At 39.4% G+C, this 15,799-nt stretch overlaps 1 protein-coding gene across 7 annotated transcripts in view; it reads left to right on the top strand.

Annotated features, from left to right (window-relative positions):
- LOC136852142 (protein prune homolog 2-like) overlaps nucleotides 1–15,799 on the top strand; it is a 207,632-nt gene that overhangs the window by 173,266 nt on the left and 18,567 nt on the right. For all 7 annotated transcript variants that reach the window (XM_067126608.1, XM_067126601.1, XM_067126632.1 and 4 more), the window contains one exon: nucleotides 1,263–1,361. In XM_067126608.1, coding sequence (XP_066982709.1) covers nucleotides 1,263–1,361 — 99 coding nt within the window. The remainder of the gene's footprint in view (nucleotides 1–1,262; nucleotides 1,362–15,799) is intronic.

Raw genomic sequence — 15,799 nt, 5'->3', positions numbered from 1 at the left:
GGTGGTTGTGCTTTTAGGTGGTGTAGTTGGCTTTTGGCCTATCAGTCACAAAAGCCCTGGCAAAGTGACTTTCTTGAAAAACATCAGTGTAATATAGGTGAATGCCAATGGAATGGAATCCAGATTTGATATTCACATTTTAATTTGTAATTTGGGGGTTCTATGATGGGTTTATGAAGTGCTTTATACGGTAAAGGTAATGAGGGGCTAATAAATGCATATACACAAAATATAACTTAATGTTAGTGAGAATCTTTTGTTTCTTTGTTGGAATTCATAATTAGTAAAGGTTTGCTAGGAGGGAACCCTAGAGTGTCTGAATCATCCCCCACAAATCATAACCATTTGATGACACCCTCAACTTCAAACCCTTGCAGATTACAGGCGGGTAATAGCCACAACATCTTCGTCATAAAGTGCAACACACCCAAAACTCATAATCAGCTCCCTTATCATATTCACTACACCAAAGCTTATGATTCAAACGCAAAAATTACATAGGAAATGAGAAAACCACAAAAATTACCCTCAATCCTAAAGTAACCGACCCTTCAAACCAAAGTCCATGTGTCAATGGCGAACAAACTCTCGCGATTTCACGTGATTTCTCAGAGCTGAGGACCCCTCACATTTTCCAGGAAATGTACTGTCCGGACCATCCCACTGTCCAAATCATCACCGCTCTCCCCTAGTGGTCGTGACTTTCATTTGAGAGTCCTGAGTGTGATCCCAGTTTGAGTTATTCACAATCTTTTTTGCAGTGTCAGATCAGCTGAAGCCCACTTTTAGTGCTACTGTTTTTAAGTTTGATTTGTTTGATTTCTGACTCTTCCTATTTAATGAAAATGCAAGTTATTAAGTGTGTGATTACCATGATTAAAATGATAAACAATTCAAAGATAATGTGTGATAGAGGGGAAAAATGCACAGGAATATTATCCTTAATATTATGAATAAAATATCAAAGTATGCATGAGTATGTTCATTTTAAAGTAGTCATATGAAACACTTTTCTGAGGCTTGCATGAGTGGCTTTTCTTAGTTTTAAATAAGTTGTACAGTTTGGTTGTAAGAGACCTGATGGAATGGATGAAATGTGAAAGGCAGAAAACAATGAGCTGTCAGCCAAAATGATGAGCATAGTATTTTAGTACCTTTTACAGCTTTCCCAGCAAGAGACACTGCAAATGGGACCCTTGTATGGGACAGCTTATGTAGAACAGTTTGAGTTCTTAATTCTACATTCAATTTTTCTTTCCCAGTGCCAAGTTTGCCCGCAAGTTAAGATTTGTCAATAGCTTAAAGGAGTTGTCCTCACTTATCCCAATGGATCAAGTGTGCATTCCAGATCGTGTTAAACAGTAAGTACAGCTACTGTTTCTTGTGAGTAAACTATTTAAATCAAATCACCCCATTTGTATTTCTAATTGACAATTCTACTGATCCCTTTTAATTACAGTCTTTGAGTGTACTCCAATTGGAGGAAGTACTGGATGGCTATAAAAATGTCAATTGTGTTTCTGTGTAGAAAATTGGCTTTAATTGGATAAAATATTATGAAATGATAACACAGTACACTACTATATTGTACTTGCAGATTCTGTTAATAGTAAAGTATAAATAATAAGTGAACTGAACAAGTATTATTTAGAAGTGAACCAATTCTTGTCAAGAAATTTTTATTTCATCCTGAACAACCTCCAGTACAACCATAATATTTTAATGTGGGTTTTATATTTACTTTTGTGTAATGTGTAATACTTCAGTAACAATATAGGTTTTAGAGAAATATATACCATGGCAAGTAGTAATTGCATATTGATCAGCATTGCACGTTGCTTATTTCAGGAAGATACTTCAAAAGTTCAAACAAAGTATGGCTGTAAAAAATCACAGAAGATGTACATGATTTTAGTATAGCAAATACTGCAGGAAAATCACTCAGAAATTCGCTACTGAGTACTTTAGTGTTTACGCATATGTTGCCAGGGTACAGATGAGACAGTTTTAGGAGAATGGTAAATAATAGTAAACAAAACAAACAAGAAACACCAGATAGTTAATTTTCAGAGGGTAGAAAGGAAAAAGATAATCCATGAAAATCCAGCCTCAAACTGAAACAATGTACTCAACATTAGAACTACGGGAAGGGGAACCTACAGACATACAAAGTTTCTGCACTAGTTTCGATTTTTATATTAATCACTAACTTCTTCATTTTGAAAGCATCAAGTTTAAACAGCCTAATGCTTGTGTTTAAAACACTACCAATATTTGACTTGATAAAACAAGATTCAGTGATATTTCTTTAAATTGTCTCATTTATGAAATCACTGACCCTGCTTCACTCAAGTTGATAGGATGCCCCAACACTGCGTGAATAAACATGAAAGTGCATGGTACTGAAATTCTGGCTGTTATTTTTCTGTGGTATTCTCTTATTTATATATGTATGTATGTACAGTATGTAATGTGTGTGTATGTTTTTATGTATGTAACCTTTGTGTGTGAAAAAGAGAGGAGCATAGTGGATTCAGCCTACAAAATCAGCTATGATATTATTAACATTATACTACGGTTGATTTGTTGCCTGAAGGAAATTTTTAAAATTTTCATGTTTTATAAGATGAAACTGTATTCAGTTGGTGAGTTGAGAACTGGAAAATCTACAGTAATGGTATTTTTTAGTAAGCAGTAAGTGATTCTTTCTCATTTGCATGTCCATAGCAGCTGAATTCATGTGACATGTATTTTTTATTATTCGTGATCAGCATTTTCAGTAATGAAGGGATTGTTTAAGTTTTTAATTTGTGATGTTGGACTGTTATTCTTAACCCATCCATGTTGGGTAGGTATCATGGCAGCACTTTTCTTAACTTTCTTCCAAGTTATTTTTTCCCCAAAATAGATTTTAAATTCATTTATTTAGTTCTTAATTTGAGGAAAGGTTGAAATTAGACAAAGTGAGATAGCCAGATTTTACAACCAAATTAAATTTTGTTATTTGTGGCTTCATAGTTTTCCCTGCAACCAAATTTTACAACCCAATTGGTAATTATTGTTATGGCTTTATTGTTTTCACTTTTTGATTTCATATCTTTTGGATACTTTTTCATTTTTTTGTTATCAATAGACAGAATATATCAATAGACTGAATATGAATGTAGTTCAAGTCTAGAAAGCTTCTTAAATAACCACTAAGTGTTTACTTTGACCTCATCTGGGAAATCACTGTAGTGTCGCAACTTAAATCTTTATATGTTCCTACGGAAATACAAAACAGAGCCTTTTATATAGGAGTATCCTCAGCATGAGCTGGGGCAATTGTTGAATTTGGTAGCAAAGTCATTTACTGGTGGTTATAGAAGGTGAGTGGGAAAATACCCTTTGCTCACATCACATCAGTAGTCCCTTTTCTTTCAGCTGCTGTGGAAAGTGGATGTCTCACTGCACCCCCTCTCTTCCCTGTCATTGAATGTTGGGCAAATAGTTGGATAGCTATCCTTTACTTGACAGTGGTATTGTTGATTTGTTTTTCATTTCTGAATGGAGATGAACAGTACCATTGTGAAGAGCATGTGCATCCATGCTAAGAGTGTGTTGGTTGGGCTTATCAGTGGGGGAAGTTCGATAGGAGGAAGAAGGAGGGCAAGAGGCATTCGTTAGTCTCATTTGGGGGGGCTTACAACACCACTGGATCCTTCTAGTTCCTTTCTCTCTCGTCCTCTATTCCTATTCTACTGTCTGTGAAGAGTACTTACCCCCTTGAGGGGGTAGTTCTTCAGTTGTGAAGTAGTCCTGCCACCTACTCTCTTCAGAGAACAGCACTGCTCTTTTGTGTAGTGACCTCATCCCCAGCACCTGCTTCACCCCCAGCATTAGTCTCACCCTCTTCCTTAATCAACTGATGTTGAAGTAACTACAGGAGATATGGCCTATTTTAAACACCCAGGTAGTCCATCTTTCACTGCCATTCTGTTCAGCTGGTTATGAGGAGCAGCAGCTCTCTCCACCTGTTATTGCTATTGCATCTGCTGCTGCTATGTTTTTGGCTGTCTGCAGGTACTTCCTTGGCTTCCTTGAAGCGGGGATCCTCCTGTAGCAGTAATCCTTCCAATTGCAAACCCCCCAGTTGCTGCTTAGCTGTTGAAGTCTTCGGCTCTTACCTTGATCATCCCTGTGCCATCCCAGACCAGCAAGACTTGAGAGAGGAAATGGAAGAAGCATTTTCAAAGCTATTCCTTGTTGTCTTCCTCCTCTTTATTGAGCTCATCTTCCTCCTCCTCAAATTCTCTTCCCCCATGTAGGGGGAAGGAGAAGGGGAAGTATAAGCCTCTTACAAGAAGTCCCATCTGGCTTCATGAGAGTGTTCTCCCTTCTGGGAGAGGTGCAGAGGCTCACGGTCACCTGTGCATGATCATCTAGTTTCTGGCAAGGCAGGTGCAGGAGGTACTCACTTAGATAAAGCGGACAGCTCCTGACTCCCCAACTCGATTTGGGACCACCTTGACGTGGTGAGGGGACTCTTGAACCCCAGGAATCTGTTCCTGGGTTTGAGTCCAAGAGTCCCATAGACCACTATACAGTATATTTCTGTGAATTAATTTTTTTGGAATTTTCTGCTTTTGCCAAAATTTATTGGGCCTGATAAACAGGAAAAGATGTCATAACTGGGACTGGTTTATATCCGAAGCTAAATAGTGGGAACTGTGGTAGGACCATCAGCTGCCCGATAATGTTCGGACCTGAGAGATATCAGGCGGAACTACAGTATTCTTTAGGGCTGGACCACAGGTTCCAGGTGGGTCCGGTTCTGGGGATAGGACTCTTGGCATTCTGTCTGGTTTGCCCATAACACGGTTAGAGTGGGGATGATGGTATTCTTGTAATACCTTTGGTCCTAGCAAGCAGGTTTGGCTTACGCTTGGGCCACTATAATCGTTTTGTGCCATCCCCTGTGGGGTACGGTAGGGATGCTGACATTTGGGAGTCAGTTCTCACTTGTGCCATTGATGGAAGAATAATCCCCATGAAAGGCTGATGATATCTTTTTAAGGTTTTCAGGTTTATTATTATTTTTTTTTACCCCTCTCAAATCTTTATGTCTAGCATTTATAAGGATTCGAGTACCCCTGGACCCTATGATGGTGCTATTCTGGCACAGATGATGACCTCTGCACCCACCTTGGAGATTGAAATTTCTCCAAATGTTGGTGACTTCTCGAAAAATAAATTGACAAAAAGCAGTAATAACAAATATCCTGATCCCCCTCCTGACTTCCCCTCCCCTGGACCCTCTAGCCATGTTTCATTGATGAAGACTTCAAGCAAGGACATGGACTTCTCTAAGAAATCTTCATCCAAAATTAAATCCTCGACACAGCCAGGTTGCGTGAAAAATTTGACAATGCTCCATATCGAAGACTTACCAGTCTGTTGTGATTATGAAATTATCTTGACAGCTCTGAAATCATTTGGAACTGTTGTAGAAATCAGGATGAACTTTACTGATATTGAATCTAAATGGGAAGCTTGGGTTATCTTTAGTAGCCATGATGAGGCTCTAAAGGCTAGTAGTATAATAAGTGCCATACAAATAGGCCAAGCTACAGTACAAGGAGCCTTAACAGACAAAGTTCCCAAAGACATGGATGTTTATGTGCTATCTAAATGGGCCCAGGATAAACCAGAGAGAAAGCAGAATGCAGAAATAAGGACTCCTAAACCTCCTATGTGGTTGGTAGCTTCAGCCAAGGAGGAAAATTATAACTACCATAAATTTTGCAGGTTTCTTCAGAAAAAGGTGGGAGGAATAAAGAGCTGTGATATTTCTCGTTTTGGGAAGAACACTGTTCTTATCCATGCCAAATCCACAACCCAAGCACATATGCTGACCTTGTTGGATGTAAAAAATGATGAAATGATTACGAAGATGAAGCCCCACTTAAGCTTTAGTAATGGGAGAGGAGTACTATTTGATAAAGACCTTCATGACATGACAGAAGAAGAAATTCTAGGAATGAGTCCCACTTCAGTTTGTAGAGTGAAAAAGGCAGCTATTGCCAACATGATCATTTTAACCTTTGTAGACTCTGAAGTACCTTCTCATGTCATATTTGGAAATGGAAGGGTATGAGTACGTCCTTTCCAGCAAAGACCAATGCAGTGCTATCATTGCTTTAAGTTTGGCCACCCATCAAAAAACCACAAAAATGATAAAATTTGTATAAACTGCGCTGGTGTCCATCATGATGATGAATGTAATAGAAAAGCAAACTGTGTTAATTGTCAACTGGAACATAAATCCAAAAACAAAAATTGTGAAAAAAGTCATGGAGATACGACATTAATGGCATTAGCTCGAAAACACCATCCAAAATGATTTGGAAGAAAATTAAAAAACTAAATGGCAAGTTTATCCCTGAAAGATAAATGGTGACCTAATCACCCAACCAGAGAGGGTCGCAGAAAAACTAGGAGAACATTTCGCAAGAATATCGAGTAGTGAGAACTATTCTGTAGAATTCCAAGACATTAGAAATCCCCAGATTTCTCTTGATTTAAGTTAATACAATTTTGAACTATATAATGCAAAATTTACACTGCAGGAACTCAAGGATGCCTTGCAGAATGCCAAACTATCAGCCCCTGGTGAAGATGAAATACTTTATGAAATGCTGAAACATCTCCCAGAAAAGTCAAAGATATTTCTTTTAGATATAATAAATGAAATCTGGGAAACTGGTATTATTCCTAAGAGCTGGAAATTATCATTAATCCTCCCTATGAAGAAACCAAACAAGGATCCTGTTTTACCCAGCAGCTACCGACCAATAACTCTCACCAGTTGTGTTTGTAAGCTGATGGAAAAGATGATTAACACCAGACTTGCATGGCACTTAGAAACAAATAAATTGCTTTCTTCATTCCAGTTTGGCTTTTGGAAAAGTAGATCTACTCTAGATCCCTTGCTCAGGCTCTCAAACCAAATACAACAAGGTTTTGCTAAACAATAGGAGTTTTCTTTGATTTGGAAAAGACATATGACACCACATGCTGTTATGGTGTTATAAACAAGTTGTATAAGATGGGCATTAAATGAAAAATGATCAGATTTATAAATTCGTTTTTATCAGAAAGATATATAAAGATAAGAGTTGGTAATCATGTTTCACGGCCATTCTTATAAGAAGAGGGAGTTCCTCAGGGTAGTGTCCTTAGCGTCACTCTCTTTGCTATTGCCATTACTGTAATGGTGTATAGGTATTAGAAAAGATTTCATCACCAGTAAAAGGCTCTTTATTTGTAGATGATTTGGCTCTGTACTGCACAGGATATCATGCAGCATGTACCAGCAGGTTCATGCAAAGAGCCATCGATAAAGTAAGCAAGTGGGCAAATGAGCAAGGGTTTCGATTTTCCGAATCTAAAAATGACGCTGTTCGGTTCTGCAGACACCGAACTAAAGAAACCATTCCAACTCTTATCTTAAATGGAACTATTTTACCTTACTCTACTGAAGTGAAATTTTTAGGAATGGTATTTGATGAAAAGCTCACTTGGAATAATCATATTGACCAGTTAAAAGTGAAAGTGAAGAGATCACTAAATATTTTAAAAGTAGTATCTAATTTTAATTAGGGTGCTGATAAGAAATCGTTGTTAAGGCTTTATAGTGCAGTATGTTTACCTAAGTTAGACTATGGCTGCCAAGTATACTCATCTGCTTCAAAGACTAAACTTACGGAATAGGATGCTGTGCATAATGTGGGGCTAAGGATCTCCACTGGGGCTTTTAGAACTTCACCCAATGAAATCATTTATGTAGACTCCCATCAGCTACCACTGGACTTAAGGAGGCATGGGCTAGGTCTGAGAAACACCATGCGGCTGAAAATCTCAAAGGAGAATCCTCCTTTTGAGATCTTAAAACAGTGTGACTCAAGGTTTTTGGATCTAGATCTTCAATACCATTTCAAATCAGACAGCTGGGTGAACTGGAGGATGAAAGCATAAAAACGCAGAAGATCCTACAGGTTAAACATCCTGCTATCCCTCCATGGTTTATTCTAGCAATAGATGTCTGCATTAAAGAGACAAAGAAGAAAGATCGTTTGGAAGAGGAAGTCAGAAACAAGTTTTTGGAGCATGATGAGAGGCATATAAATGACAGGAAAACCTATACTGACGGATCAAAATCGGAAGATGGAGTAGGATGTGCAGTGGTGTGTGAGGGGGAATCATATATAAAAAAGTTATCAGACTCCTCATCCATATTCACTGCTGAAGCAACAGCCATGGTTGATGCTTTAAATCTTGCATCTGAGAAGAAATTTAAATCCACAGTAATAGTGACCCAAGGAGTGTTTTAGAAGCCCTTAAGAAGTTTAACCCTACCCATCCCTTAATTCAAAAGGCTCATGAATGGCTTTTTTATATTTCTGTTTGCCACAAATCAGTAAAGTTTTGTTGGATTCCTGGGCACACTGGTCTAGAAGGGAACGAACTGGCTGATAGTAAAGCAAAGGATGCCGCAAGATGTGATTTCTTAACTAATAAAGTGCCACATTTGGATATGCGTCCAGTTATCAGACGATATATTCGTACAAAATGGCAGCAGAGATGGACTTCCCTCATTTTATCCACAAATAGGAAGTACAGAAACATCAGAAAAAGTATCGATTTTTGGAGTTCAGGTTTTAATCGTAACAGAAGATTTGAGATCATCCTAACACGGCTTAGGATTGGCCATACCCATTTCACTCATAGCTATATTTTAGAGGGAACCAGTGCCCCAGTTTGTGCTCACTGTGGTAGTCAGCTATCCATTGAGCACATACTGGTACACTGTCCTAAATTTAATTGCCTTAGGGCAAAGTACTTACTAACTGGGAAGACTATTTTAGAAATCTTGAATGTTGACGTTGAGGTAGATAACCTTGTGGGTTATCTGAAAGAATCTGGTTATTTTAATGAGACATGATCTTAGTATATTCAATAAAGATTTTAGTCATATTTATTTTATATACTAAGTACTAAGTATATATTTTAAATATAAAAGTTTAATATATATTTTTTTGCTGGTTCTATCCAATATCATTCTTCATTTTTTATGTCCATATTTCAACGCTGAATTTTACTATCACAGTATGTCATCACTCACCTATTCATTGTCAATCATATCATTAACTTATATATTTCACCTTCATTATGGCACTGAATAATCCTGATGGGTTCTGGCGCTTGGTCTTCAAGACCTAAATTTCATAATCAATAAATCAATCAATTAATCAATCCTGACTTCCCATAATCAGCAGTGGATGAGTCTGTTCATCTGTTTACTGTGTACCAGCTTGGTCTCAGGACCAAATGTGTGTGGTTCCTCAGGACAGCTGCTTCCCCCCAGGAGGGATATGCCCATCTTATTTGTTTTGGCGCATGCAAGATCTTCGGACCATGCTCACTCAGACAGTAGGGTTAGAGAGTTCTCTAAATGTCTAGCAAAGCTAAGAAGCTCCTCCCCACTGCTCACACCCCAGAGGAGTTACTACATGCTGGAGGATGTGGAGACTACTCTTGCATTGGCCATGTCAAGTCTGTCAACCTCCCCATGGAGAGACTCCACCAAGAAGGTGGTTCCCTCTTGTGGCTTGACCTCTGGTTGAACATGTTGACAGATTCTCTGTGACAGAAGTCTTGTCTTGTGATGAGAAAGAAACTTTAGTAGGTTGTTGGTGTCAGGGAAAAGGTTGTAGGCTAACCTGACTCTGAGAAGGAAGGATGTGGTTGCATCTCTTCTCCTGACAGGTTTCTCTTATGAATAGTCTTTCATTGAGAAATGGTTCAGTGTTTGGCACTCCATTACTCCTTTGGGAGAGTAATGTGGAGGCAACGGTGAAGGCGCGAAAACTGATTCATCTGATTACAGTGAAGTGTTTTTCAAACCTGTTGCAGGAGCAAAGGCACCAGTAGCCATACTCTCAGGTACTGTTCCTCTTAAATGCAGGTGAGGAGCCCAACCATCTTCCTCTAAGATGTTTCCCGAGCCCCCTTATCCTCCTCCCCCAGCCAAGGCTAGGAAAGTAGGAAAAGGGAAGAAGGAGAGGGGGTCACTAAAGGTGGCAATCCCTTCCTCCTCTGCCATGGGTAGGGAGTTGCCTGTCTCTCCATGGGGAAGTGTGGCAAAGTCAGGGTGTGGAACCCTTGGTAGTATTAGTTCTTTGGGATGGATACAGGATTCTGTTCAAGGACTGTCATCCTCCCCTGTCTCAGACATCAATACTGTTCCACCCATTTCCTCTGGATTGGCCAAAATCTATGGCCTTCTTGGCAGAGGAGAAATGGACTATGGAAGTCATAGAGCACTAGTATTTTCTGGTGTTCTTAAGTCTGTTCCTGATGGAGAAAGCAGCTGAAGACCAGTGATTGGCCTCTCTCCACCATATGAGTTTGTCCCTCAGACTTGCTTCAAGATGGAAACTGTATTCAGTTTTGGAGCCCATCAGAGAAGATGAATTCATGTTTTCGATATGCCTGAAGGATGTTTACTTCCAGGACAGAGATCATCTCTCTCTTTTTGTCACAAGTTGGGAATTGTGGTAAACTGGGAGAAGTCAGATCTCATACCAAAGCAGCAGAGAAGATACCTGAGGATGCTCATGGACTTGGCAGTGGTGAAGGCCTTCCCTTCAAACTGAAGTGACCAAGTCCAGGAAGTTAACTGCAGTTACTGGTCCAGAAGGAACAACCAGCTTGGTTTTGGTAGGTGGTACTTGGTCACATGTCATCCTTTGAGAAGTTTGTGCCTCATAGGCAGAGCCACCTACATGTTTCAATAGCAGCTGAAGCAACACTTGCGAGCTCAATGGGATCTCCCTTCTCATTTCATGTCTCTGAGCCAAGGTGCTAGGGAGGATTTAGCATGTGGACAGACAACATGAACCTTTTGGTGGGAGTTCCATTTAACTCCCCTCTTTTGGAGATGTTTCTTTTCCAGGATGGATCAAAGAAGGAATGGGGCACACACTTGAAATGCAAGTTTATCTCAGGAACGTTGTCAACAGACACCTCGTCTGCACATCAAAGTTTTGGATATGCAGTTGGCATGGGTAGTGTTGCAAGCATTTTAGGACTAGTTGGTATAGGTAACTTAGTAATGTCAACAAACAGGGAGGAACAGTGTCTCTGGCCCTATGTCAGTTGACATTGCAGATCCATGCATGAGTGTTCACTATGCCATCAAGGTGTCAGCTAGGTACATTCTTGGCAGGAAGGTAAGGTCCTGGCATACCAGCTCAGTTGTAAAGGTCAGGTTGTAGGAATGGAGTAGTCTCTACATCCTTGCATAGCAGACAGGAAGTTCAAACTGGAGGTTTCTGATGCTTGACTTGTTCACAACTAAGCTTCCAGTGTTCAGTTCACCAGTGCCAGATTCTTGGGTGGTGAGGGAAGGCACTCACCAACACCCCTGGGATAATTGGACGTCTCTGCCTTCCCACCTATTTAGCCTGATCTGCAGGGTGATTGACAAGGTGTTCATTATCCCCAGGACTTCCTTGATAGCTTCTTGTAGGCCTCAAGCTGAGTGGTACTCAGATCTGCTGAGCCTCCTGGTTGAACACCAACAGATTTCCCCAAGGCCCACTTTTCTGTATCAACCACATGTTCAGAGGTATCACCAGGCAGTGTACTGCCTTTAGCTTCATGCATGTAACTTATCTAGTGTATCCTGTGAGAGAGAGGCTTTACTCATAGGGCTGTGAACAAGATGCCTGACTATCTCCATCATTCCCTCTGTAAAAGTGTATTGAGGAAAGTTGGCCATCTTCTGAGATTAATGTCATAGAAACGGTACCTCTTGAGTCAGAGCATCTGTTTAGCAGATTGCAGACTTCCTCATCCATCTTCAAGACAAGCAGTAAAAAACTATCTCTCAGCCTTGTCTCAGATCTTCAGACTCAAGGACTGGATCTCTCCACTTCTGTGGAGTTATCCATGCTAATGAGAACAGCCTTGACCACTCTGGGAAATGCATCCCCAGGATGGGATACGTCTGTAGTTCTGGGCAGCCTAATCAGGACTCCTTCAAGCCCCCAGCTTCAGATAGAGATCTTACCTTCAATTCTGTTATTCTTCTAGCCTTGGCCTCAGCAAAAAGAACAGGGTTTACATTGTTTGTCTCATCTTGTCCAGTACTTGGAGGGATGGGATACCTCTTGTTCTCCTTTGTACCTGAGTTTGTGGCAAAAATTCAAAACCCATCAGCACTTGACAAGAGATTTTAGAGTTTCTCAGTTTCCCCTGCCAAGGCTTTGTTGGTTGTACCTCAGACTAGATGCTCTTTTGCACAGTGTGAGCCATTATGTAGTACTTGAAAAACCCACTTTCTGAGACAGGGATGTTAGTACCTTTTCACTAGTAAAGGCCAGTGGAAGGAGGAAGGGTTAAGGAACACCCTTTCTTGTTGCAGTGGTGAGGTGATCAAACAAACATATGACTCCTCTGAGAAGTACATCATTCTTCCTATTCATGAGAGAGCCCACAAGTCAGGGTTATAGGATCATCCATAGCCTTATGGAAAATACTTTTGGTATTTCAGGTAATAAGGGTGGGTGTTCAGCACAGACAGAATACTTTTATCTAATTCTGCTAGGGGGACGTCGCCCACCAATCCATGGATACCTGCTATATGGAACCTGTGGTGGCTGCTCAACATTTGTACAGAAAAGTATCTTTCTTGAGTATTTTAGTTCACTATAGTCTTTGTAGTTCACTATAGTCTGCTGGTGTGAATGTAGGATGACTGGACTCATTTTCTATCCATCTTTCTCCTTATGGGACAGCATCAAAGCTGAAGTATCTGCTGGAGTTGGACCAGATACAGGTAACTACGCTTTGAAAATCCAGTCTTAGTTTAGATCCTATGATGCATCTCCCTCAACCCTCTCTTGTAACAAGGAGGACAGGTGTGGTGAAGTTGACCTTATTCTGACCCCATTACTTGATATTAGTCAGAATTAGCAGCCTACCAACTTCAGTTCCTCTACAGAGGATTTCATGGTTCTCAATATGCTTTCAGTAGAGCACTTTGGTGAGCCTTCTTTCTAGGCAAGAGGCTCATTCACATCCAGACACATTTGCTAGACTGAGTAAGAGATTACAGGAGTCATTGCATCCCTTGCTTGCATGCACAATTGGGAGCATGACTAAGGTTATATCCAAGTAGGATTCAGTTCCAGTCAGTTGTCAGAGATGACCCCACCTGGGGAGTAAGTCTCCTATGTAAAAGGCAGTGAATTTTATTCCTGTGGAACAAATACCAGTTTTTGTAAGTAATTTGTATTTTTCCTAGGTATACATATAAACCAGTGCCTTTTATTATAATCTCGCCCCATCCACCCCACTTGTCCCTGTGGCTGAAGGAATGGTGGACAAGTGACATTAGGTGAATGAGGGGTATTCCCATTCTCACCTCCCATAACCATTGGTTAATGATTTTATCAAATTAAGCAGCCGCTCCAGCTGGTATTGAAGGGACTCATATAAAAGGCTCTGGTTTGTATACCTATGAAAAACTCAAATTACTTTAAAAACAAATTTATTTTCTCATGTTGATTCCTTATGATAGAAAATTAAAGGATAGTTATTTAAACAGAAATGTTTTTAGAATACCAAAATATTCAGACTTGAAAATTCCATTTAACACACTATTGCTACCTGAAATGGATTTGTGTGTTTGTCTCCCTGTATGACTGATGAATCTGCAAAGGACTAGATTTAATTTGTGAGGATTTTAGTGGTTCTATCGTGGTTTTCTTTCAGTTCTTTATGTTATCCTAAAATTATACACCTTGAAATAACCTTGTCAATCTCTCACTGTCTGTCTTATAGAGCTCAAGTTGAACCACAAGGATAAATCTAATGAGAACTTGCACAGCAGCTGCCAGAAATAAGCTTTTCCTCTGTCAAAATTTGTTTTATGTGTTGTACAAGTCTCTGTTCTAAAAGCAATTTGGGAAGAAACATGAATTTTACTGAATCTTTTGTATCAGTTTTATGTGTGACTCCATGCTAATGGAGACTAAAGGACAATGTAAATTTTGTTCCCCCACACCCTGTCACAAGTTAATCAAGAACAGTTTAAAGCCACACAAAAAGAAGATTAGATGTGATATGGAGTGAGTATAAGTACTTTACTTCTCAAAAAAGCTTTGTTAACCTTTGAAAAGGAAATCACTTCTCTCCCTTCCCTGTATTTCTAAGATTATTGCTGTTGCAGCTGTTAATTTTTTTCTGAATCCCTATACCATTTTATGTTTTAGCTGACTTTGTAAGACAAAGTTCATGATATTCTGTTGTCAAAGCTGCAAGGTAACTTGATACCCAGGCAACCCTCAGAGGGAAGTAATATGTTCAGTTATAATTCATCAAACTTTGAAAGTAGACAGGGGTTCTTTTTTTTGGAATGCTCAGTGTGTCAGAGTATTGAAGAGTATTGATGAATCTGCCATTATAATCTTCCTTCAAAAACAGATCACCTTTTCATATTTTGAGTTCATGCTGCATTTGTTCATTTTCCCTCATAATCCTAATCCTGTCTCACTTATGGGGTCCCCAAGTCTCCCTGAATACTTGAAATTCATGATGCTTTTTGGCTGAGTATGACTAGATTTGACAGTTATTTTCTTGCTTGTAACTTAAGGGATTCTTCTGATATTTTTTTTTATTTTATTGTTTTGCCTTTAGGGAAATCTTTATCCTCGCCATTATGAATATAAGTGCAATTAATCTTGTTAGGAGCTTTATTTAGGACATGGCCATTGTATGATCTGCTAATTTTAGAAAACAGTTTTTTATAATACAGTACAAAGAATGTTTTCATTATGAACCCAAGAATTATATGTTGCCTCATTTCTGTGCAAGAAATCCCCGATATCACTAACTTGTTTTGATCAAAACTGAAAAGTGATCAAAACTAAAATGGCCCAGATTGCACATGCCCAAACTCTCAGATGATGCTTGGAGTAATTTTTTATTCCATTGTGCAACAAGAACAGAACAACAGGAATGAAAAGGGAGTCAGGCAGTGACAATGATTAATAAACCTGTATCAAAAATAACTTTTATTATAGAAACATTGTTTATTCACATCAAATTTATGAGCCATATGTTGCCTGAATAACAATTTAGAAAGGAGGACAAAGGCAAAGTTGTCCCATGAAACATCTTGTAAAATGGATAATGAGAAGTGCAAAGTTTGAAGTTAATTCTCAGAGGATAATGAGGAATGCAGACAAAATCAGAAGTTCATTCTAAGAGAACCCGCATGATCTGTTTTAAAGGCAAGTCATGTATGGTGTTTGGAGGACATCCCATGCAGAGGCCAAGGAAATGCCCTAAAGCAGTATTTTGTGGTTTGTATCCTGCAGGAGGTTGTTACAGATGAACCAAGGTAGAGTACTTGCCAAATACTCAAGGAGGGAAGACAGGTACCCCAGAAAAGCCATATATTATATCAGTGACAGAACAGATGAATGGACATGAGGAGGAAAGTGAAGAGGAGTTAGTACAAACCTTCCCAGTTAGTAACACAGCCCACCATAACATTCAGCCCCAATAAATACTGTAATTGACTAGCTGTTAACAGTGCAAAGTCATCAACAGAATGGTGAGTGGTTTGTAGCATCATCTGGTTTCTGGCCATGCCCAGTAAGGGCCCTTTCAGCCTTTAGCACAAAAAGTTTTTGCAATTATGATTTTTTTGCACAGGAATGAAGTTATATTTGATTAGTGGGGTTTT

Source organism: Macrobrachium rosenbergii, chromosome 3 (assembly GCF_040412425.1).
Source record: "Macrobrachium rosenbergii isolate ZJJX-2024 chromosome 3, ASM4041242v1, whole genome shotgun sequence".
Taxonomy (NCBI): domain Eukaryota; kingdom Metazoa; phylum Arthropoda; class Malacostraca; order Decapoda; family Palaemonidae; genus Macrobrachium; species Macrobrachium rosenbergii.
Note: the sequence above shows the minus strand (reverse complement) of the source record. Positions and strands in the feature narration are given on the sequence as shown.